The sequence below is a fragment of the Zea mays genome, chromosome 5 (assembly GCF_902167145.1).
Source record: "Zea mays cultivar B73 chromosome 5, Zm-B73-REFERENCE-NAM-5.0, whole genome shotgun sequence".
Classification (NCBI taxonomy): Eukaryota; Viridiplantae; Streptophyta; class Magnoliopsida; order Poales; family Poaceae; genus Zea; species Zea mays.
The window spans coordinates 52,755,940-52,779,859 of record NC_050100.1 but is presented as its reverse complement, the minus strand read 5'-3'; the positions used below and the strand labels follow the sequence as shown (position 1 = coordinate 52,779,859).

The following is a 23,920-nucleotide window of genomic DNA, read 5'->3' as shown; positions in this document are numbered from 1 at the left end:
AGAAAAAACGGCGTGAAGCCCGTGGCTCGGCTTGGCGTCGTTCTCAAACTCCAGACCACCGAGGGGAGTTCCTTCATCCACCTCCTACCGAACTTGTTGAGGTCGTTGTAGATCCGTGGCTTGAGTCCTTGCAGAATCATGCCGTTGGCACGCTCTACCTACCCATTCGTCATGGGGTGAGCTACGACGGCCCAGTCCACCCGGATGTGGTGATCCTCGCAGAAGTCCAGGAACTTTCTTTCGGTGAACTGGGTGCCGTTGTCGGTGATGATGGAGTTTGGGACCCAAAGCGATGGATGATGTTGGTGAAGAACGCCACCGCCTGTTCGGACCTGATGTTGTTTAGGGGTCTGACCTCGATCCACTTGGAGAATTTGTCGATGGCGACCAGCAGGTGCGTGTAGCCCCCGGGTGCCTTCTGCAAGGGGCCGACGAGGTCCAGACCCCACACAACGAACGACCAGGTGATGGGTATTGTTTGTAGAGCCTGAGCGGGCAGGTGGGTCTGCTTTGCGTAGAATTGACACCCTTGGCAGGTGCGTACAATCCTTGTGGCGACGGCCACCGCGGTTGGCCAGTAGAAACCTTGTCGGAAAGCGTTTCCAACAAGGGCTCGAGGCGCTGCGTGATGACCGCAAGCCCCCGAGTGTATTTCTTGTAATAGTTCCTGACCTTCAGCGATGGATATGCATTGCTGGAGGATGCCTGAGGGGTTGCGGTGGTAGAGCTCCTTCCCGTCACCCAGCAAGACGAACGACTTGGCGCGCCGCGCCAGTCGCCGAGCTTCGGCTCTGTCGAGGGGTAGCTCTCCTCGGTGGAGATATTGCAGGTACGAGGTCTGCCAGTTTCGATTAGGCGTGACCCCATTCCGCTCTCCCTCGACGTGCAGTGCCTCACCCTCGGGGGTCGAGGGTGCCTCGGGCTGAGCCGAGGGTGCCTCGGGCTGAGCCGAGGGTGCCTCGGGCTGAGCCGAGGCCTTCTCGGGCTCAGGCGTGTCGTTGGTCTTGACGGAGGGTTGGTGTAGGTCTCGGGAGAAGACGTCCAGGGGAACCGTTGTCCGCCCCGAGGCTATCTTAGCCAGCTCGTCCGCAGTCTCAGTGTATCGTTGGGCGATGTGGTTGAGCTCGAGCCCGTAGAACTTGTCCTCCAGGCGCCGAACCTCATCGCAGTATGCTTCCATCTTTGGGTCGCGACAATGGGAGTTCTTCAAGACTTGGTCGATGACAAGCTGCGAGTCGCCACGAGCGTCGAGGCGTCAGACCCCTAGCTCGATGGCGATGCGCAACCCCTTAACCAGAGCCTCGTACTCGGCCACGTTGTTGGACACCGGGAAATGGAGGCGCAACACGTAGCGAAGGTGCTTCCCGAGGGGCGAGATGAAGAGCAGGCCCGCGCCCGCTTCTGTTTTCATCAACGACCCATCAAAAAACATGGTCCAGAGTTCCGGTTGGATCGGAGCTGCTGGAAGCTGGGTATCGACCCATTCAGCCACAAAGTCCGCCAAGACTTGGGACTTGATGGCCTTCCGAGGGGCGAACGAGATTGTCTCACCCATGATCTCCACCGCCCACTTTGCAATCCTACCCGAGGCCTCTCGGCACTGGATGATCTCTCCCAGGGGGAAGGATGACACCACAGTCACCGAATGAGACTCGAAGTAGTGTCATAACTTTTGCCGCGTCAGAATTACCGCGTACAGTAGCTTCTAGATTTGCGGGTAGCGGATTTTGGTCTCGGACAGTACTTCACTGATGAAGTAGACCGGCCTCTGGACGGGCAATGCGTGCCCCTCTTCTCGTCTCTCGACCACGATCGCGGCGCTGACCACCTGAGTGGTAGCGGCGACGTAGATCAAGAGGGCTTCTTCGGCAGCGGGGGGCACCAGGATGGGCGCACTTGTAAGGAGCGCCTTTAGGTTCTCGAGGGCTTCCTCGGCCTCGGGGGTCCAAGTGAAGAGCTCGGTCTTCCTTAAGAGGCAGTACAGAGGTAGGCCTCTTTCGCCGAGGCGCGAGATGAAACGGCTCAGGGCCGCAAGGCATCCCATGACCCTCTGTACTCCTTTCAAGTCCTTGATGGGCCCCATGTTGGTGATGGCCGTGATTTTCTCCGGGTTGGCCTCGATGCCCCGCTCAGAGACGATGAACCCCAGGAGCATGCCTCGGGGGACTCCGAAGACACACTTCTCGGGATTGAGTTTTACGCCTTTCGCCTTGAGACACTTGAATGTCGTTTCAAGGTCGGAGAGGAGGTTGGAGGCTTAACTCGTCTTGACTACGATGTCATTGACGTAAGCCTCGACCGTTCGGCCAATGTGTTCTCCGAACACGTGGTTCATGCACCTTTGGTATGTCGCACCCGCATTCCTCAAACCGAATGGCATAGTAACGTAGCAGTACATGCCAAAGGGTGTGATGAAAGAAGTCGTGAGCTGGTCGGACTCTTTCATCCTGATTTGGTGATACCCTGAGTAGGCATCGAGGAAAGACAGGGTTTCGCACCCAGCAGTGGAATCCACGATTTGATCGATGCGAGGCAGAGGGTAGGGAACTTTCGGACATGCTTTGTTTAGACCAGTGTAGTCTACACACATCTGCCATTTCCCTCCTTTCTTTCTCACAAGCACAGGGTTGGCAAGCCATTCGGGATGAAATACCTCTTTGATGAACCCTGCAGCCATCAGCTTGTGGATCTCCTCGCCTATGGCTCTGCGCTTTTCTTCGTCGAATCGGCGCAGAGGCTGCTTCACGGGACGGGCTCCAGCTCGGATATCCAGCGAGTGCTCGGCGACATCCCTCGGTATGCCAGACATGTCCGAGGGCCTCCACGCAAAAACCTCGGCGTTCGTGCAGAGAAAGTCGATGAGCACTGCTTCCTATTTGGGGTCGAGCTCGGAGCCGATCCGGATCTGCTTGGAGGCGTCATTGCTGGGGTCGAGAGGGACAGACTTAACCGTCTCAGCTGGCTCGAAGTTGCCGGCGTGGCGCTTCGCATCTGGTGCCTCCTTGGAGAGGCTCTCCAGGTCGGCGATGAGGGCCTCGGATTCGGCGAGGGCCTCAGCGTACTCCATGCACTCCACGTCGCATTCGTACGCGTGTCGGTATGTGGAGCCGACGGTGATGACCCCGTTGGGGCCCGACATCTTGAGCTTGAGGTAGGTGTAGTTGGGGACGACCATGAACTTGGCGTAGCATGGTCTCCCCAGCACTGCGTGGTAGGTTCCTCGGAACCCGACCACCTCGAACGTGAGAGTTTCCTTTTTGAAGTTGGAGGGAGTCCTGAAGCAGACGGACAGATCGAGTTGTCCAAGGGGTTGGGCGCGTTTCCTGGGGATGATCTCGTGAAAAGGCGTCGCGCCGGCCCGGATCGAGGACAGATCGATCTGCAGGAGCCCAAGGGTCTCGGCGTAGATGATGTTGAGGCTGCTGCCTCCGTCCATGAGGACCTTGGTAAGCCTGACGTTGCCGATGACGGGGTCGACAACGAGCGGGTACTTTCCTGGGCTCGGCACGCGGTCGGGGTGGTCGCCCTGGTCGAAGGTGATGGGCTTGTCGGACCAGTCTAGGTAGACTGGCGCTGCCACCTTTCCCGAGCAGACCTCCCGGTGCTCTTGCTTGCGGTGCCGAGCCGAGGCGTTCGCCACTTGCCCGCCGTAGATCATGAAGCAGTCGTGGACCTCGGGGAACTCCTCTGCCTTGTGATCCTCCTTCTTGTCGTTGTTGTGGGCTCTGCCACCTTCCGCCGGTGGCCCGGCCTTGTGGAAGTAGCGCCGAAGCATGACGCACTCCTCAAGGGTGTGCTTGATGGGACCCTGATGGTAGGGGCATGACTCCTTGAACATCTTGTCGAACAGGTTGGCGCCTCCGGGAGGCTTCCGAGGGTTCCTGTGCTCGGCGGCGGCGACAAGGTCTGCGTCGACGGCGTCGCGTTTCGCTTGCGACTTCTTCTTGCCCTTCTTCCTCGTGCCGCGCTGAGCGGATGCCTCAGGGACGTCTTCCGGCTGGCGCCCCTAAGGCTTCTTGTCCTTTCGGAAGATGGCCTCGACCGCCTCCTGACCAGAGGCGAACTTGGTGGTGATGTCCATCAGCTCGCTTGCCCTGGTGGGAGTCTTGCGACCCAGCTTGCTCACCAGGTCGCGGCAAGTGCTGCCGGCGAGGAACGCGCCGATGACATCCGAGTCGGTGATGTTAGGCAGCTCGGTGCGCTGCTTCGAAAATCGCCAGATGTAGTCCCGGAGGGATTCTCCCGGCTGCTGGCGGCAGCTTCAGAGATCCCAGGAGTTCCCAGGGCGCACGTATGTGCCCTAGAAGTTGTCGGCGAAAGCTTTGACCAGGTCATCCTAGTTGGAGATCTACGCAGGAGGCAGATGCTCCAGCCAGGCTCGGGCGGCGTCGGAGAGGAACAAAGGAAGGTTGCGGATGATGAGGTTGTCATCGTCCGTCCCACCTAGCTGGCAGGCTAGCCGGTAGTCCGCGAGCCACAGTTCCGGCTTCGACTCCCCCGAGTACTTGGTGATAGTAGTCGAGGTTCGGAACCGGGTCGGGAACGGCGCCCGTCGTATGGCCCGGCTGAAAGCTTGCGGACCGGGTGGTTCGGGCGAGGGGCTCCGATCCTCCCCGCTGTCGTAGCGTCCCCCACGCCTGGGGTGGTAGCCTCGGCGCACCTTCTCGTCGAGGTGGGCTCGACGGTCGCGGCGGTGGTGCTCGTTGCCGAGGCGACCCGGGGGCGCAGGCGCTGTGTTCCACGTTCGCCCGGTGTGGACCGAGGCTTCCCGCATGAATCGGGAAGTCGCGGCGCGATGCTCCAGAGGGTACCCCTGCCTTCGGGAGGCAGAGCTCTTGGCCCGTCGGACCGCGGCATCCTCCAGGAGATTCTTGAGCTCTCCCTGGATTCGCCGCCCCTCGGTGGTGGATGGTTCCGGCATCGCTCGAAGTAGTATCGCTGCTGCAGCCAGGTTCTGGCCGACCCCACTGGAAGCTGGGGGCAGCCTTGCCCTGGCATCGTCGGCAATGCGGTGCTGGACGTCCTAGGCCAGATGACGCGCTTCTCCGGCCGGTGCTCGGCCTGCCCACTCCTGCCCGATGTTTTGCCGAAGCTGCACAAGTTGTCCTGCTTCCTCGTCGAGCCTGGCCTGCATCTCGCGGATTTGCTCGAGCTGTGCGTCCTGACCCCCCGCAGGGACTGGGACCACAGCTAGCTCCCGAAGGATGTCAACGCGAGGCGTAGGCCTAGGGGGATCACCGTCCTCCGGCATACCAAGATGGTTGCCTTCGTCGAGACCCCCTAGATCGACGTGGAAGCATTCGTGACTTGGGCCACAGCTCTCGTCGCCGAGGCTGTGGCTACTATCGGGGCAATCGGAGAGGCAGTAGTCACATGCGGTCATGAAGTCCCGCATGGCACTGGGGTTATCGAGCCCGGAGAAATTCCAACCAGAGTCGGGCTCGTCATCTTCCTCGGAACCCAGGGGCCCGTAGGTCGAGACGGCCGTCGGTTTGTCCCAGGTTGACCGCATATGATACCCCGGAGGGTTTGGATGTGCCTTTTGAAAGCGTCCACTGAAGCGTGAACGCTTGGTGGGTTGCAGCTGAATCTAAAAGGCATGGAATGGGAAACGAACCGTACCTCTTGATCGACGGGTGGTGACGAAGTCGCGTCAGGGACGGACTGCACCGTTGTCTGAGGTACGATGCTAACGCCCAGCAAGTCCTTCGCGAGCATGCTGGCATCGTCCGTCAGCTTGGGGTTGGCGTGTTGCGGGGAGACGACGCTCGTCTTCGTCTCAGACGCGAGGTCAACACCCGACGTGTCCCCCGCTGGGGCACCGGCGCCGTCGACTCGCTCGACAGCCGACGAGGTGCCGCCTTCTGCTTGGCCATGCCTGCCCCGCCTCCTCCTCTGTCGGCGGGGAAGGTGACGGGACAGACCCGGATGTTGCTCTTCCGCCACGTGGGGAAGACATCGTCGATTCCGCTACCGGCGGGCGGGCTGACGGCCGCCATTGTCGTTGTCGCGCAGCGGAGGAAGGAGTGTCATGTCGTAGCTGTCGTCGAGGGACATGAACTCAAGACTCCCGAAACAGAGCACCGTCTCGGGCTGGAGTGGTTGCTGGAGACTACCCATCTGGAGCTTGACGGGAAGCTGTTCGTCAACACGCAGCAGGCCCCTACCTGGCGCGCCAACTGTCGGCATTTCGACCCCGGGGGGGTCCCTGGACCGACGAGTAAATTGTCGCTGCGTGTCCCAGCCCAGATGGGTCGCGCGAGACGGAGCACAAAGGGGGGAAAGACAGTAAGGGGAAACCGCGGCCTTCGTGTTGTCCTACGCCCAGGGCGGATGCGCTTGCAGTAGGGGGTTACAAGCGTTTGCGTGGGAGAGAGAGAGAGCCTTGTGCGTCGGCCCGTTCTCCCGCGCGGCCAACCTTTTCGTATGAGAGCCCTGGACCTTCCTTTTATAGACGTAAGGAGAGGGCCCAGGTGTACAATGGGGGGTGTAGCAGTGTGCTAACGTGTCTAGCAGAGAGGAGCCAGAGCCCTAAGTACATGTCGTCGTGGCTGTCGGAGAGGTTTTGGCACCCTATTTATGTGATGTCGTGGCCGTCGGAGGAGTGCTTGAGCCCTGTGGAAGTACAGCTGTCAGAGCTGTCGGATCCTTGCTGACGTCTCCTTGCTTCCGTAAGGGGCTGAGAGCCGCCGTCGTCATGGAGCACGCGGGGTGCCATCATTACTTGTTTACCGGGGCGAGCCAGATGGGACGCCAGTCTTGTTCCCCGTAGCCTGAGCTAGCTGGGAGTAGGGTAATGATGGCTCCCCCTGCGACGTGGTCGGTCCGTGCCCGAGGTCGGGCGAGGCGGAGGCTCCTCCGAGGTCGAGGTTGAGCCCGAGCCCTGGGGTCGGGCGAGGCGGAGACCGTCGTCCGAGGTCGAGGTAGAGTCCGAGCCCTAGGGTCGGGCGAGGCGGAGACCGTCGTCCGAGGTAGAGTCCGAGCCCTGGGGTCGGGCGAGGCGGAGACCGTCGTCCGAGGTCGAGGTAGAGTCCGAGCCCTGGGGTCGGGCGAGGTGGAGACCGTCGTCCGAGCTCGAGGTTGAGTCCGAGCCCAAGGGTCGGGCGAGGCGGAGCTTCCGATGGCGCCTGAGGCCGGTCTTGGCCGCTGTCAGCCTCACCCTGACGGGTGGCACAACAGTCGGAGCAGCACAGGCGGCGCTGTTTTCCTATCAGGTCGGTCAGTGGAGCGGCGAAGTGACTGCGGTCACTTCGGCTCTGTCGACTGAAGAGCGCGCGTCAGGATAAGGTGTCAGGCGATCCTTGCATTAAATGCTCCTGCGATACGGTCGGTTGGCGTGGCGATCTGGCCAAGGTTGCTTCTCCATGAAGCCTGGGCCTCGGGGACCATAATTAGGGGACCCTCGGGCGAGACGTGAATCCTCCTGGGTCGGCTGTCTTTGCCCGAGGCTAGGCTCGGGCGAGGTGAGATTGTGTCCCTTGAGCGGACGGAGCCTTGACCTGAATCGCGCCCATCAGGCCTTTGCAGCTTTGTGCTGATGGGGGTTACCAGCTGAGATTAGGAGCCTTGGGGGTACCCCTAATTATGGTCCCCAACAATTTGCTGCGCGTAGGTGGTGGAACTGAGGTCACAAATAGTGATGGCGACATCCGTCTTCCTGACGAGGTATGCTTACCTTATAGTGAGAGTGACAATGATCTTGACAATCTAATAGACTTCGTTTTCCCAAATCTCAACGAAAAAATGTCAGATTCCACCTACATTACTTCAAGGGCGATACTGTCAACGCGGAATGACTGGGTGGATATGATAAATGCTAAGATGATCAATCGTTTTCAAGGGGAGCATATGGTGTACCATAGTTTCGATAGTGCCATGGATGATCCCCATAACTACTACCCACCTGAGTTCCTAAACACACTGACGCCTAATGGGCTGCCCCCACATGTTTTGAAGCTCAAGATTGGATGCCCTGTTATATTGCTTCGAAATATAGACCCTGCGAATGGACTTTGCAATGGCACCAGGCTGGTGGTTCGTGGTTTCCAAAGAAATAGCATTGACGTAGAAATTGTACTAGGTCAGTATGCTGGAAAACGGATTTTCCTGCCCCGTATACCTCTGTGTCCCTCCGATGACGAGATGTTCCCTTTCCAGTTCAAAAGAAAGCAGTTTCCTATACGGCTTAGTTTTGCAATGACGGTTAACAAAGCACAGGGTCAGACTATTCCCAATGTTGGCGTGTACTTGCCCGAACCAGTGTTCTCTCATGGCCAACTATATGTTGCTCTATCTAGAGCGACAGCCCGATCGAACATAAAGATTCTTGCCATCCCAGCCGTCGATGGGAAGAAGAGGTCGAGGAAGGGTGTAAGAAAGAACCCCACAGTAGATTGTGGGACATATACCAAGAACATCGTCTACAAGGAGGTTCTAACAAACTAGACCCACGGTAAGTCTGTCAAAACTGAATTGTTTGTTAACCACATAGAATCTCATGGAGTAAATTTCTGTAAGCATGATCGTTCATTGTTTAGTATTTATTAACAACTATATTCTATGCTTTATATTCTTACAACAGAAGATTATCTGTGTTCAGCCAAATGGACATAATTAGTGTTGTTTTGCAAAAGCATTTTGGATTTTCCAGTCTCAAAGCATTCCAAAAGGAAGTCTTGGATGCTTGGTTTGCTCACGGGGATTGTGTTCTCCTAGCAGCCATAGGATCAGGTGCGTTTTCTGTAATGCTCCTCTTTATCTTCTGTAATTTATTACAACCGCTGATGTGACTTTGCTTTTTATATGGGCTGTAAGTTTCAGTAATATTTTTTTCATAACTTCTATCATTATTGAATACTTATATTTTGTATCCTTTTTTCGCTGAACCTTCTTGCCTTATGTTTGAACATGCAACATTTCGATTGGGGTAGGAGGTACCAAAGGAAATGAGCAAAACATAGCATACAGTCTCAGATGCTGCAGGTGCACATCATGTCCATTGTTTTAATCATTCAAGTAATGCCATTTGCCAATTGGTTCTAACTTCTTTCATTCTGTAACTGTTTAGTTTGATGCAAATAAATTGCAATGGTGTTCGTCAGAGCCAAACATAGCAGACAACACTGCTTTAGTTTGATGCAAATAAATTGCAATGGTGTTCGTCATAGCCACCAACTTCCCCAAAACAAATGTCACAGAAAAATATCTATACCTAGAACAATGATAGATGTAGTGGTGTCACTGACTTCTTCATCCTGTGCATGACTTAGTTCAATCATAGACTGCACATTAACACACAAACACAATTAATTACATGGGACTTGCAACATGAATCATAGACTGCATATACGATTAGGCATATATATGTGGGGTCTCACAACACAAATCCATCTACTATGAAGGTATGGATATGTGGTGGTCAACTGATAATTTCATACCCTTTCTGGATAGTTTCTTGTCCAATTTATGATTTAATTGAAGAAATGCTATTCATACAGGATCACATGAAAATTATTGAAGACGACGGTCCAGGTGCAGCCTTCTATGCCAGTGCTAAGGCCATGACTAATGGAAATCACACTTTCTATGTGAGCTGTTGGGGACCTTCGGCTTCCGAAGGTCCTCAAAAACAGGATTTAATAGTATTTCTGAAGTATAATGTGTGAACAGGTATCTTCGGACTCAAGTCGGCATCACAGTAGACCAGAATAATACGAAGGTTGGTACAGCGCCGAAGGTGTGAGCAGGAAAGCTTCGGCGTGGCAGCAAAAAGTGAAACCGACTTAAAGATGAAAAGGCTATTTAGACCTCGACAGATTACTATAGAATTATTATCAAGTGTAAAGGGCATGAATGCAATTTTGTATGGGTTGTGTCCCGTGCCTATAAATAGGTGAACAGTACCCCTGTACTGTTCACGCTGACTTGGCATTCGCTTTTTGCGTCACGCTTGTACTATCATCTCCTTCCAGTTAAAGGTACACTTGTAATTTAACGATATTTCTGTCTATGCCTGATAATAATACATAATTGTTTATGTTGGCTTTTATATTCCTTACATTTCATCTTTCGTCATTGTACAAAAATGTTATGAAGGTACGCCTTTCATAACCTTCGTCCGAAAACCATTATATCCTAAGGGAAATAATGCTTCGAAGGACGAAGGACTTTAACGATTAATATTTTCTATGTTGCCTTGTTCTTAACTCATAGCATTTGAGAACAAGTCCCCAACATTGGCGCCCACCTCTGGTGAACTCACTTCCACTCTTTGAGTTTTCTGAACACCTTCGGCGATCATAAACCTTCGTTATGGCGCCGAAGAAAGCTTCAGCAACTGGCACTGCAGCTCTTCAACCACTGGACCACAATCAGGAGACTGTCTCTCTTCGGGAGGCCCGAAGCCAGAAAAGGAAGGTTGTCAGTCCGTCACCACCAGAGGATGAGATAGATCAAGAAATCAGAGACATGGAGATGCTTCATCAACAGGTGTAGAGGAAGAAAGAAAAGATGGCCAGGCTAGCTGAACTACAGAGGCAAATAGACGAAGCCTCTAAAGAAGTTCGTCATCTTGCTCAGGATGAACAGCACCGAAGGCCTCAGCACCAAGACCTTCATCAGGAGGGTTTTCCCAACGAAGATGACTGGTATGACAATTTCCATCATGGGAATTTTGTTTTTGATGATGCTTCTCCTCTATCCGCTGAGCTGCAGGCTACACCTTGGCCTCCGTCCTACAAGCCGCCTCAGCTTCCCGTATTTGATGGTCATTCAGACCCGAAGCAGTTTTTGATGAGCTACGAAGCAACAGTATCTTCGTATGGTGGCAATGCTGCAGTCATGGCCAAATCTTTTGTTATGGCTGTCAGGAGTGTTGCTCAAACCTGGTATTCCTCCCTTCGACCAGGAACGATCACTTCATGGCAGAAGCTGAAGGACTTGTTGTTAACTAGCTTCCAAGGGTTTCAGACGAAGCCGGTTACTGCTCAAGCTCTGTTCCAGTGCACCCAGGACCACGAAGAATACCTTCAGGCGTATGTCCGGAGGTTCCTGCGTTTGAGGGCACAGGCACCAACGGTGCCCAATGAAATTGTCATTGAGGCCATGATCAAGGGGCTTCGGCCAGGACCGTCAGCTCAGTACTTCGCTAGGAAGCCTCCTCAAACTTTGGAGAAGCTGCTCCAGAAGATGGACGAGTACATTCGGGCCGATAATGATTTTCGCCAAAGAAGGGAGGAGGCTTTCAGGTTTTCTGAAATGACCAGGGGCTTCGGAGGGAGGTTCTACCCGAGGCACGTGAGATCAATTCATAACTCTACACAAAATGATGATAGAGGGAGCCAACAGCAAAGGCCACAATGTTCCTCACAGGCTTCGAGGCAACAGCAAGCTCCAAGAGGCAGAGGCGCCAGGGGCTTCGGAGGAAGATTTGGCGATCAACCGAGGAGAATCTTTTGCTTATTCTGCGGTGAGAACAAAGGCCATACCACCAGGATGTGCCATGTTACTATTCAGAAGCAAAAGGAAATAGCTGAAGCCGCAGCACAACAAGCTCAGCCGAAGCAGGTCATGCATACAGCTTCGTATCATTCGCCCTACATCCCAGAATATGTGGGCAACCACCCTGCAGTTTCTGTTGCTTCGGCGAGTCAGCCTCAAGCTTCCTGGCAACAGCCTCCGCCTCCACCTCCGTTGCAACAAGGCCAGCAGCCAGAAGGGAGCCAGTATGCTCCACACCAGAGGGACTTCAGAGAGCAGTCCGAAGCTCGTACAGTCAACAGCACTGTGCCAGAGTCAAAGCACATTTATTGACAAATATCCTATCTTAATAGCAATCTTTTTCATTCAGTTTTATTTTCTGTAATAAAGGACATTGTTTAGGTTTCATGTAAATAGTTTCGTTGATTCCCACAAGGAAAATATATTTTCTTCACAGGCTTAAATTGTTGAAGTTTAAAGATTTGTGTTAACGAAGAGGACCTTCGAACTATCGAAAATTCTTCGAAGCAACAAAAAGTCGTTCTAAGGAACGCAGAGTAAGTTTGCCGAAGTCACAAAAAAGTCGTTCCAAAGGGAGCGCAGTGTAAGTTTTCTGCTCCAAAGTCGTTCCAAAGGGAATGCAGAGCATACAGCGAAAAGTCAACACTTATACCGCCTAAGTAAAAGGCGAAGCGCGAAAAGTCAACGCGAATACCGCTGAAAGTAAAAGGCGAAGAAGCTCCTAAGGGAGGCTTACAGCGAAAAATAAACGCTGATTCCGCTGAAGTAAAAGGCGAAGAAGCTCCTAAGGGAGGCTTATAAAAGATTGTGTTTTATTGCAGGGATGCGTATGTATCTTCGGAATAAACATCATCTCACATAACATAGCATCATCGCATCATTTCGCATAGCATAAGCATCATACATCATTTTGCATATGGCACAAGAGGTGGACACGTTATCAATCTACAGAAGAACGCTTTGAAAAAAGGGAAAAATCATAATGTCACAAAAAGATACATCATTGATCTTCGGAAGTGTAGCTTCGGAAAATATCTTCACGAAGCCTGGATATTATTCATCAGAACACTGGATATTGTTGTGACAAAGAAAAATTCTTCTTCACGAAGCATGAAAAGAAGGGAAGGTGTTTTTTCGTCAAAGACTCAAAAGCGGTACGTGTAAAGTTTCATGCATCGTAAAGAATTGAGTAACAAAAATAGATATATTACATTTGGGGTTACAAAATGTTACAGTATATTACATTTCAGAAGTTTTTACAAAAATACTTAATCTTCTCTCAAAACGACTTCTGCAGCCTCGTTCAGGAGCCGATTGACGACTTCGTCCATAATATCTTCAGCCATCTTTTTAATTTCGTCGTCTCCTTTCGGCTGAGGGCCCGAAGACGCTTTAACAGGATCTGAAGTAGGACAGGATACGGCTACATTGCTATTACAAATCGCAAACAAATCTTAAAGCTTAAGATTACAACACAATAAAAACTATTAGTTAATACCTAATTGACCTTCGGGCTCTGCGCTCTTTTCAGCAGCCTCAGCTACTTCTCTAGCATCGTGAATGCCCTTTTCACTTCTTTGAATAATTTCTCCTGCCATTTCTCGGCCACCATTATCCCAGATATCGGTGAAAAATTTTCCACCGATCATACTAGCTTCGGCCGAAGGATCTCTTGCATCTTCAAAGGACAAAGCAGCTTCGGATTGTGCTAAAATTTTTATATGTTCACAACCCTTTTTCTCTAAAATGGTGGCAATCCCTCTGGCGCCCGAGAAAGCACATATATCTCCACGGCTATTTAAAATTTCTTCGAAGGCTTCAGCCTCGTGGTCGATCCATTCGATGGGACCTTCGGGATTGCCTCTCGTAAAGTTTTCCTCGCTTGAGAATGCGCCGACTCTGGCGAAGCTAGCCTTTAACTTCTTAACACACTCTATAGATTTGTTATAGCATCTCTTCTTGGACGACCGAAGCTCTTCAACAGTTCCTTCTAAGTGATCTGCCCATTGGTCGCTGAGTTCTCGCTTTGTTTCTTCAAGTATGCGTTCTTCCTTGGCTCTGGCCAATTGTTTCCGAAGATTTTCAATTTCGCGCTTCTGGGCTTCAGCTTGACCTTTAAAAGCAGCTTTGTCTTCCTTTATTTTATTTATCAATGAGTGTAATATTTTATCTTTTTCGAGACCTTCGTTCCTCAGTTCAATAACTTCGGAACGAAGGTTGCTCAGGGCTATAGAACACCCTTCGTCTTCAGCATTTTTCTGTGCCCTAAGGGCATTGCTAAGTATCAGGCCCTGCAAAGAGAAATATGTGTGCGTCAATAGGTTTAAACAAACGAAAAAATTTGGACTCAACAAAAAATACAAGGATCTCATTTGTCACACCTTTAAGCTATTGTAAGCCAGGCTGTCGGCCAGATTGTTCTTCGACAGCACTGAGAGCCCGTCTTCTAAAGTTGGGAATCCGAAGCTCTTGCTCATCTCCCGACAGACAGAGATCTCCTTGCTGTCAGGGAGACAATACAAAAAGTCTTCTTCTCCACTGCCATTGAATATTAACGCCCCCTTTGGATACTTCAGTTTTTGGGCGTAGCGCTGGGCCTCTTGCTCTTCTTTTTCTGATAGTTTTTTCCCCGAAGCATGACGAACAATATAATCACGAACTTTGGGGGATGCTTCGGGGGCAATGACACCGATTTCTTCAACAAAAGTTGGCTTTGTTATTTTTTCTGCCTCACTTTCCAAGGATTTTATCTTTGCGGGCTCTGAGGACCCAGCTTCGGCTTCAGTTTCTTGCTCTGGAGCTTTAGTACCAGAAATTTCAGTTGTTGTTTCAGGAATGACAGCAGCCTTCTTTGGAGGTGTGCTTGAAGATTTGATCGTTTCCAGTACATCTAGCACGTTAGCCATTCTCTTTCTTTTCGGAGTCACTGCTGGCACTTTTTGATTTTTTACTGTCTCAATATTTGCTGCAGGACTCAAAACTTCTGATGTTTTTGATCCCTCAGTTGCTTCTTTTACCTCTTCCATTTTTTCTGTGGACGGCGCTTCGGCCTTCTCTTTCGTTTCTGATAACAAAATCTTTGATTGTTCCAATTCTATCTTTGTTGGCACTTCGGCCGTTTCTGCGACTTCTGGCAGCAAGGTTGGCTCGGTTGGTTTTTCAGCTTCGGTGACCGAAGAGGTTTCTCCGGTAAACTCAGGCACCGAAGCTGGTTCAATATAGCGCGGCCGATGTGTGAGGACCTTTATCTTCTTTCTTTTCGGTTCTGGCTCGCTAGGAGCAGTTGCAGCTTCTTCTTTTGCAGAGGTTGTGTTTTTTCTCTTCTGCCTTCGAATGGGATAGCAATAGTCAGGGTAGACAAACCCGATTGCATCAAATACCCGATTCAGCCTCTTCTTTTTTCGGCCTCCGAAGGCTGCTGACATTGCAGTGTCTTCGACCTTCGAATAAGCCCCAAGCAGTTCATCACTTAAATTTTCAATGCTTTTTAATCAGTCATCATCTGGCTCAACGAATTTATCTCCAAATTTAAAAGTGTACTTCAACCTGATAAGTCCACTTTCGTCGGCCTCTTTTATGGTTTCTTGTGGCATTTCCCATTTCTCCGCGAGCGGCCATACCCTGAAGGCAATATGCTCTTGTACTAAGTCTCTCGTTCCAATAAAAGAACAGATAACGCCGAAAGCCCTCTGGCATTCTTCGGCAGCTTCATTCATTTCAACCTTCGGCCTCCGAAGGCCGAAGCTTTGCCAAATAGGGCGCATAATTATACCTTTGATATCTTCTCGTACTGTCAGATCATTCTTCACATAAAACCATTCTGTCATCCAGTCGCCGGGCCATCTCTTCCGAAAGGTTGGCACGGGGCAGCTTAACCCGGACCGAGAAACGAAATTGTAGCAGCCAAAATTATTATGATACTGTTCCTTACCCCAAGGTTTTGTCTCGTATGATAATTCGTGTATATTGCAGAAGCTTTTTGCATCAGGCTTCAGACCTTGGCTTCTCACGGCCCACACGAAGATATTCAGCCTTATAATTGCCTCGGGGGTAAGTTGATGGAGATAGACTTCGAATATTTTCAGCACCTCTACAACGAAGCTGCTCAAGGGAAATCGCAGTCCAGCTTTCAAAAAGCTTCGGTACACTATGACTTCATTCTCTTCAGGGTGTGGGCAAGTTTTTTCCCCTTCGTCGGCCCTCACAATGGACAAATCCCGGAAATACCTTCCTCTCATGTTGACAAGATGATTCTCTTTGATAGTTGATTTACCATAAACTGAATGGCTTGGTCGCCAGGGACGATCTTCGGAGTCTTCACCACCACTGTCCACATCATAGCTGTCACTGTCACCAGTATCTTCAGACAAACCTTCCAGAATCTCCTTGGTGATTTTTTCTGTATTGGTCTTTGACATCGCTATAAGAAACCCCAAATTTTTCTCTTCATCGAGGCTCAGCTTCGTCTCAGCAGCAGTCTTCTTATCTTCGGACATCTTCGGAGATACTAAAAAACTATTTTCAAAACCGAAGCTTCAAAACTAAAAGCTTAGCAAATCGTAGTGCACAAGAGCTAAAAATTGAGTGGGCGGGAGCAGTTGGCCAGAGAGCGTGTCAAATGAGTTTGCGGTATGACCGTATTTATACGCCAAGAGCGTTGAAAATTGAAAGACCCCGCTTGTCAATGAATGTTGCTATTCTAGCAAAGGGAAGGTGTTTTTTCGGACCTTCGGCGAAAAGCCTTCGTCCATGTCGCAATCTAAATTTATTATTTTAAACAAATTAATATTGCGAGGGGCTACTGTTGGGGACCTTCGGCTTCCGAAGGTCCTCAAAAACAGGATTTAACAGTATTTCTGGAAGTATAATGTGTGAACAGGTATCTTCGGACTCAAGTCGGCATCACAGTAGACCAGAATAATACGAAGGTTGGTACAGCGCCGAAGGTGTGAGCAGGAAAGCTTCGGCGTGGCAGCAAAAAGTGAAACCGACTTAAAGATGAAAAGGCTATTTAGACCTCGACAGATTACTATAGAATTATTATCAAGTGTAAAGGGCATGAATGTAATTTTGTATGGGTTGTGTCCCGTGCCTATAAATAGGTGAACAGTACCCCTGTACTGTTCACGCTGACTTGGCATTCGCTTTTTGCGTCACGCTTGTACTATCATCTCCTTCCAGTTAAAGGTACACTTGTAATTTAACGATATTTCTGTCTATGCCTGATAATAATACATAATTGTTTATGTTGGCTTTTGTATTCCTTACATTTCATCTTTCGTCATTGTACAAAAATGTTATGAAGGTACGCCTTTCATAACCTTCGTCCGAAAACCATTATATCCTAAGGGAAATAATGCTTCGAAGGACGAAGGACTTTAACGATTAATATTTTCTATGTTGCCTTGTTCTTAACTCATAGCATTTGAGAACAAGTCCCCAACATGAGCAAACTGATACAGAGGTTGGCTAGATTAAGTAAATATGATACAATGTATCACCTGCATAGGTAATGGTGAAATCCAAAATCTGGGAGAGCCGACTTCTATTTTCTGCATGCTGGATATACCATACCTTTTCCACCTATATATACTTCAAAACTTGTTTTTTAGTGTTTCATTTTGTTTTTGTGATTCCAAGGGATCTGTCTCACAACAATCTAAATGGACCAATACCATATTTCTATGTCAAATGCCATCACTTACATTTCTATATAAGCTTTCGTGCTGATCGACCTACATACTTTAATATTGCTCAAAACTCCTCTTTTTATGTTTACTTCCTCTTATTTTGTAGGGACCTGTCAAGCAACAACCTCAATGGAGAAGGCATATTAAATAGTAATGCTCCTTCCATTTCATAATGTGTAAGGCATATTAAATTTCTTTTAAGAACGGAACTTTATAAACATTGACCATCAAATAGTAAATAAAATACATGTAGATTCATATTTCACTTGGTTTTGTAGTAATTGAGAATGATTTCAAGATGAATTAATGGTGAAAGCATTCCTTGAAAGACTTCTTAAATCCTAATATGCCTTGTAAAATGAAAATGGATGGAATAGTTTACAACATGACAAACTGTCCACCTGAAATTAAAAGGATAAATATTATTAATTTCTAAAGGTTGTTTTATGCCGTCATTGCTTATCTTGTGCATCATTACTTCTTCAGCATCATGGGAGAAAATCTTACTGTCAGGGTTCAGAGGATGTTGTACGGTACATATTTTCTCCATTCCTTAATCAGTGAAGTCTCTACAATATTCCTTGTGGCAATATTTAGGAATGAAATTGGTTGATTTGACGAAGAAGAAAACATTTTTAGTCTTGTGGCTGCGCGTTAGCTGTTGATGCAGCCGATGAGAAGTCGGCTATAGCCAAGAGAATTTCAGTCATCCTGCAGAAATATGTCTTCCCATATGACTTCTTTTGTTGTTGGATTTATCATCGAGTGGAGAGTGGCAATACTTAGTCTGGCCACTACTTGTGCTAGCCAACTTTGCTTAGGTAGTTTCTTGGCCTACTTTTAAGCGGTGTCATCTGTAGACAAAATGAGCAACAACAAGATTAGCAAGACGTGATGCATTCATGTTTTCTTAAAGATGGACTTGAATAATAGAATATATGTACTAATAAAAAACTTCCACACTATCTCTAAAATGATAACATTGTTTTTATGCTTTCAGCAACTTTTAATGAAGGGCTTTGCTGGTGTTGCGACAAAGATACATGCCAAGAGCAGTATGGTTGCAGGTGAAGCAGTGAGTAACATCTGCGCTATAGTGGCATTCAACGTTCAAAGCAAGAAATGTATTTGGTTTAATTATTGCAAGCAGTGATCTGAAATATGTAAATTATCTTTATATGTTCTTTGCAAGGGAACACATTTTATGGCTCTATACCATCAGTGATTAGCTCTGTACAAATTTTATTGAAAGAAAAACTAAAGAAATGTTTTTTATTGCTCTTGCATCTAGAATCTATATATATTGACTCTGTAGTGCTCGCTGGAATTTGGACGCTTTGCTTTAGTCTCTCTCTCACCCTATGTGAAAACACATTATTTAATGCTTTAGCTATGAAAAAATGCATTCCATTAGCAAGTTTGGAGACTCGGAATCTAAGTTTCTAGGGCTCCTAGCAAAAGTTCAAAACAAGCTGACACTATAGGCATGTAGATTTGCATAACATTTCTCGAGCTTCTCTTGATGCTTTTAATTAATAGTTTTGATTCAGAATAAGTTTGATGCTCAGGCCCACTAATCCTTGACACTGCATTATGTTCTAGGCAATGTGGGTCAGGACTATGCTACCATTTAGCTATTTTTTGTTTTTTTCATGTGGCGGAGTTCTCCTCCAATGGATCTCGAGAAGTCCGTTCCAAGAGTGGACCTGTTCGGAGGTGTTGATGTTACCTTGAGGGAAGGCAAGTTGGAGGTGCGCTGTTTGTTTCACAGATTTTTCCTTATAATTTTTTTGCTCCGACAAGGTTTAATTATCTATCCATTCTATATTTAGCTCGGATTGTGAATTAATGTGAATTTGAAGGGAGACAGTGGTTTCTGACTTCCGTTCTCAACTCATACCAAATCCTTTGTTTTCATACTGCTTCAAATCTCTGGTGTTGGTTTTCTGTGCTAGGCTGCAAGTAGTGTTCTCTGACCCTGACCAATACTGAAGAATGAACTAGCTTATTTCTGAGCATCTGTTGTGCTCATGACAGATTGGTGTTTGATTCCTGTATGTTTTCCCTGCTGATTTGTAGTTGTATTCAACGTATGCATTATTTATGCTGACATAGGATGTGCTCCACCATCTTTGAGCTTCCTCTAATAGCACAAACCATGACAATGCTCTCTCTCTTTGACTCAGGTTAATGAGTAGCACTTACCAAGCTGGCACAAATGGGTTTTCTCGCAAGAATGTGTTAGGGATAGGGAATGCCACCTTAGAGAATGACCACCATGTGGATGGAGCTGATGCAAATGAATGGAGGGAAAAGGAAGAGGACTTGGTCAACGGGCATAGTGCACCACATGGCGTGCAACAGGTCGATGAGCATGAGCAACAAGACAAAGCATTCGCTGGGAGATGTTCCTACCCGTGAAGACCCTAAGAGTCTTGCTGGTGGAGAATGATGACTACTCGTCAGCTGATCAGTGCCCTGCTCCGCAAGTGCTGCTATGAAGGTATGTGTATCTAACTGTCGGTTATTTCTCACATTTTCAGCTGGAATTTCTGCATGTAGCAAACTTCCAATGATAGGATGCAAAGCAAAAGGTTTTTATTGTTGGATTGCAGAATTATGGAGTGTTTGCTGTAGAGAGTTATGTTTTCAAGTCTATCAAGGAGTTGACCGAAAAAGGCAATGCTACCAGTAGTAGCACATCCGGTGCAAATTAAGGGTCCTCAAGGTCTCGTGCCATTCACACACATCATCAATTAGCCACTAAAATTAGTTGAGACATCCAAACACCCCTAGCTAATAGTTCAACAATTAGCTATTTTTAGTAAATTAGTTAATAGTTAGGTAGTTATTTGTTAGCTAGCTAATTCCACTAATAATTTTTAGCCAACTAACTATTAGTTTTAGTGCATTCAAACACCCCCATAGTCTGCAATGGCATGTCACTGCCTCACTGCCAGTGGCAACCTCACAATCTATAGATGGTCATTGTCTTTGCTCAATAAGGAAAAAAGTTTCTTACTGTCATGGGAAATTGGTGTTTTGTGTAAAGCTTGTTAGAAAACAAGGTTGTGCCAGTGACCCAGGTTACAAAAGGCAAGCAAATGTCATGTAGAATCTTGATTTTCTCAACTCATGATCTTGCAGAACCAATCAAACAGTACAAATTTATCTATTCCCCAGCTTCACTGGCCATTTTGCCAAGATTGAAAATGCTAAATAGTAAATACAAAGCAAGGCATCTGTTTTAAGTGAACCGAAGAGGTCATGGGTTTACATCAGAATGACCGGATATTAATTTGTGTCACATACTCAATTGTCAGTTGTGGGGGAGGGTGGTGGTCATGTTTTTGGGGTTATATGAGAGCGCAGAAAAGGTCACTGTGCCGGTGTTATATGCCTTATTAGGATTTATTAGGAGTACCACCGTGTGAAACCTCTGGCAGTTATTGCATTGCAGCTGGGAGCTCTTCCTTGGTACTTATGGTTGAATCTGTTTCCCATTCCGTAGCTCAATGAATCCGTTTTTTTGTCGAATGTGCATCCTATAAATGTGTTGATATGTCTTCTGGGCTCTTGCCACTGACTTTCTATTCCCACTGATGGAGCATGTGACCCTGTTTTGGTCGTGCCTGCTGTTGTTTGGTGCCATCGAGTTCTTCAAGTGGACGCAGCTCCTCTCGACATGGAGAGGAGTGGCATTCACTGCCGCAGGGATGGCACTTGTGATGGGGGTCATGCACGTCTTCATCATGTTCTCCCAGGCTGAGCGGTCGAGCTCAGCCAAGGCGGCACGGAACCGGGTCAAGAAGGAATGAAAATGGAGGGTGGAGATGTGATTCTAGGCTCTATTTATGGGCAGCTTTCAAAATGACTCGATTCATATTAATGTATACAGCACCAAATTCCAGACATTGATATGCTCTGAAACAGGATGCTCTGCTCCTCTTGTATTTGTGTGCAGTTTTAGGGAGTTCATTTTTGCCCCCCTCTTTTGGGCAGAGGAACTGTAGGACATGAACTTGATGTTGGTACATTTTCCCTGTAGACATTGTGGAAGCCTTTCAGTAGTTCATTTATCAGTAAAGCTTGCATCTTTGGTCCATGTAGTTGTGCACCTTGTCTGTCACTCATCACAACGTTGTTGTGTTCTAACTGTTCTGTGATGAAAAGCAAGGGATACATTATGCTCTAGAAAGCAATAGAAATGTTTTGCGATTCATCACTTTAAGCCTCGGACTCCTAGCCCTGGCTACTGTTCGACTTTGAGGAAGAGCTATACCAAAATCCTGTTTGAATTCATGGACAGTGGTTTTTTAAGACAGCAACTCTTGGCCACAAGCTTGTCAAAACCAAAGAATTCCTTAACACGAGCATGAGAAGTCTGGATGAACACAGTGGGTTTCACCGCAAGCTGAAGCATTTCGCAGAGCAGTGCCAAATTGATGTTTCTTTGTTGCAAGAGGAAGAAAAGAAAATTCGGTCCTTGGTCAGGGGGAAAATTCGGTCCTTGGTCAAGGGCACTGTTGATTATTTCCGTGGGAGTACAGGGAAGGAGGAGGGCCTGCCGTTAGGATTAGTTGAAGTTCCAGTTTGATCATAGGCACCTAGGTCGATGCCTTTAGTAAGATGTAAGCAATCTGTCTTCTGGCCAGGTTGAGCAAGGCTTAGCTGCAGTATATCAGTATGGTACAGCTGATGTATTTATACTGTACAATCTAATGAGACTGTACGGATTAGAGCTATCAGAACCTACACATATATTTCACAATAAGCTCTTAGGTTATATATTGTTCGACACTTGTGAATATTTTGTTATTGCTTCCTGGTTCAAAGCCATGATGCAAGGTACACGCGCGTAATTATGACTTCTCATACAAGACGGGACGTCAAGACTCCAGTCTTTTTGGAGACATCATAACCTATTTGTTTAGCTTTAATCCATTCTGGTTTGTACTAATTATACAGTGCTTTATCCTAATCGTATCCATGAACCGTGACAATTTATTTTGTTCAGAAAACCGTATACGTGAACCGTGACAATTTATTTTGTTCAGAAAACCGTAGCGAAGCACGGGCATTTGACTAGTTAGTACATATCTCTCATGCTTTTGTTTTCTATTTCATTTTCTAGCCGCGATGGCATCGCTATGACTACGTGATGATGTCGTCTGAATTTTTTTTCACCAACGGCCTGACTTCCTGTTCGCGAGTTCTTTGTGGCGGGCTCGAGCAGAAATCACGGGACATTAGAACTATCCGAGATTTGCTAGTTGGCTTTCATCTGGAGTCCGATCGCATCAGGGTGTCATCGACGCGTGGGCCATCTCCACGGAAGCCTCTTCCCAGGATGCAACGAGCTAGTTCAAACCGTAACAGACTCAGCGGCTTCACCACGTGGTCGATGCTTGCGTTGTGTCGCTGTTCTTGTAGGCCCATGCAGGCAGATCCATCCTGCTAGCTCATGGAAGATTCGGCCTCTGCATAGGGGTTGAATTTTTGCCCAGATAAGTCGACTAAGCAATGACAAAAGAATTGGAGAGTTTAACTTAACACAGGTAACTCTGTAAAGTTAGCCTCAGGAGCTACATCCATAGGATGCACCATAGGTGCACAGTTATATTTTCAAGATTCATGATCAAGACCTCAAAGATCTCTATGACAACAATTCTATTCAGCATGAAATAGATCAACAGAGTCCAACCTATGTGAGCTGATAACTCTACTACATCAGATTCAACAGTTTGCATGACAAAGTTGCCAACCCGGTCAGAAGACAAAACAAGTCAGTTGCAGATAACTCAAGACATTCGAGAAGGTTTTATAATATTTTCATTTTCATGAATCAAAGATTTAGCCAAATAAAACTCGGGGCCTACTATAAAGAATATATATCATGGGTACCCATAAAACGTATGTATGTGGATAGGCCCATGGGCTCGGCCTAGAGTCCATGGACTTGATCATCATCATCAAAGAAAGTTCTACCCTGAGAAGGATTCCAGAAGTACAAATATGGCAAAGATCTTACTAGAATAGAAGAGATAAGGCTAAGTCCTAAATAGATACGACAAGACCCTAAAATATAAGGAGAAATCCTAATGGATAAGGAAGGTGCACTTGTAATTATAGAGTCAGATTCTCATGTGACTAGGTTAACAAATTAGATCGTCATGTAACCTACTCTTATCCATCTTTGTAACGCCCCCTCCTTGGACTATAAAAGGAGAGGCGAGGGAGCCACTGGAGGTAGAGCGCAACAAAACATATTATAAGCATAGCCACCATAATACTGGACATAGGGTATTATCTCACGACGATAGCTCAAACCAGCCTAAATCTTATGTATCTTGCACATTTACCTTCAGTTCCCGATCTCGTGACCTACCCCATAAATTAACTATCAAAAAAATCCTCGGCTCAGTGGCTCACTAGTTTCACTAGATGCAAGCTCTCAATTCAAATGACTAGAGTCACTCTCCAATCTCATTATAGATGTATCAATATCACTACATGTGAACTATAGATGTTTTCTTGGGCTTACTAGGGTGTATGTTGAGTTGGAAATCCAATATATCCTCCCCAAGTCCACACAATCTCTATTTATAAGGTCTCAAGGCTAACTAGCTGTCGGCGTTTCGGACCCACGAGGACCATCAACCGACTAGTGAATTTATCGCTGCGTGTCCCTGCCCAGATGGGTTGATGCAAGATGGAACACAAGCGGGAGG

At 47.9% G+C, this 23,920-nt stretch overlaps 1 protein-coding gene across 2 annotated transcripts; it reads left to right on the top strand.

Annotated features, from left to right (window-relative positions):
* The first annotated feature begins 4,273 nt into the window (after positions 1-4,273).
* Positions 4,274-9,619, top strand: LOC103628199 (ATP-dependent DNA helicase PIF1). 2 transcript variants are annotated; one of them, XR_002261934.2, is made up of 3 exons: positions 4,274-8,730; positions 8,931-8,982; positions 9,498-9,612. XR_002261934.2 is itself a non-coding variant. In XM_008648447.3 (2 exons), exon 1 carries the CDS (start codon positions 7,585-7,587, stop codon positions 8,443-8,445), a length of 861 nt encoding a protein of 286 aa, XP_008646669.1. In that variant the 5' UTR covers positions 7,553-7,584; the 3' UTR covers positions 8,446-8,730; positions 9,498-9,619. The 2 variants fall into 2 exon arrangements, 1 of the variants encoding a protein (XP_008646669.1); XM_008648447.3 differs by lacking the exon at positions 8,931-8,982 and having other exon boundaries at positions 7,553-8,730; positions 9,498-9,619.
* The last annotated feature ends 14,301 nt before the right edge of the window (positions 9,620-23,920 follow it).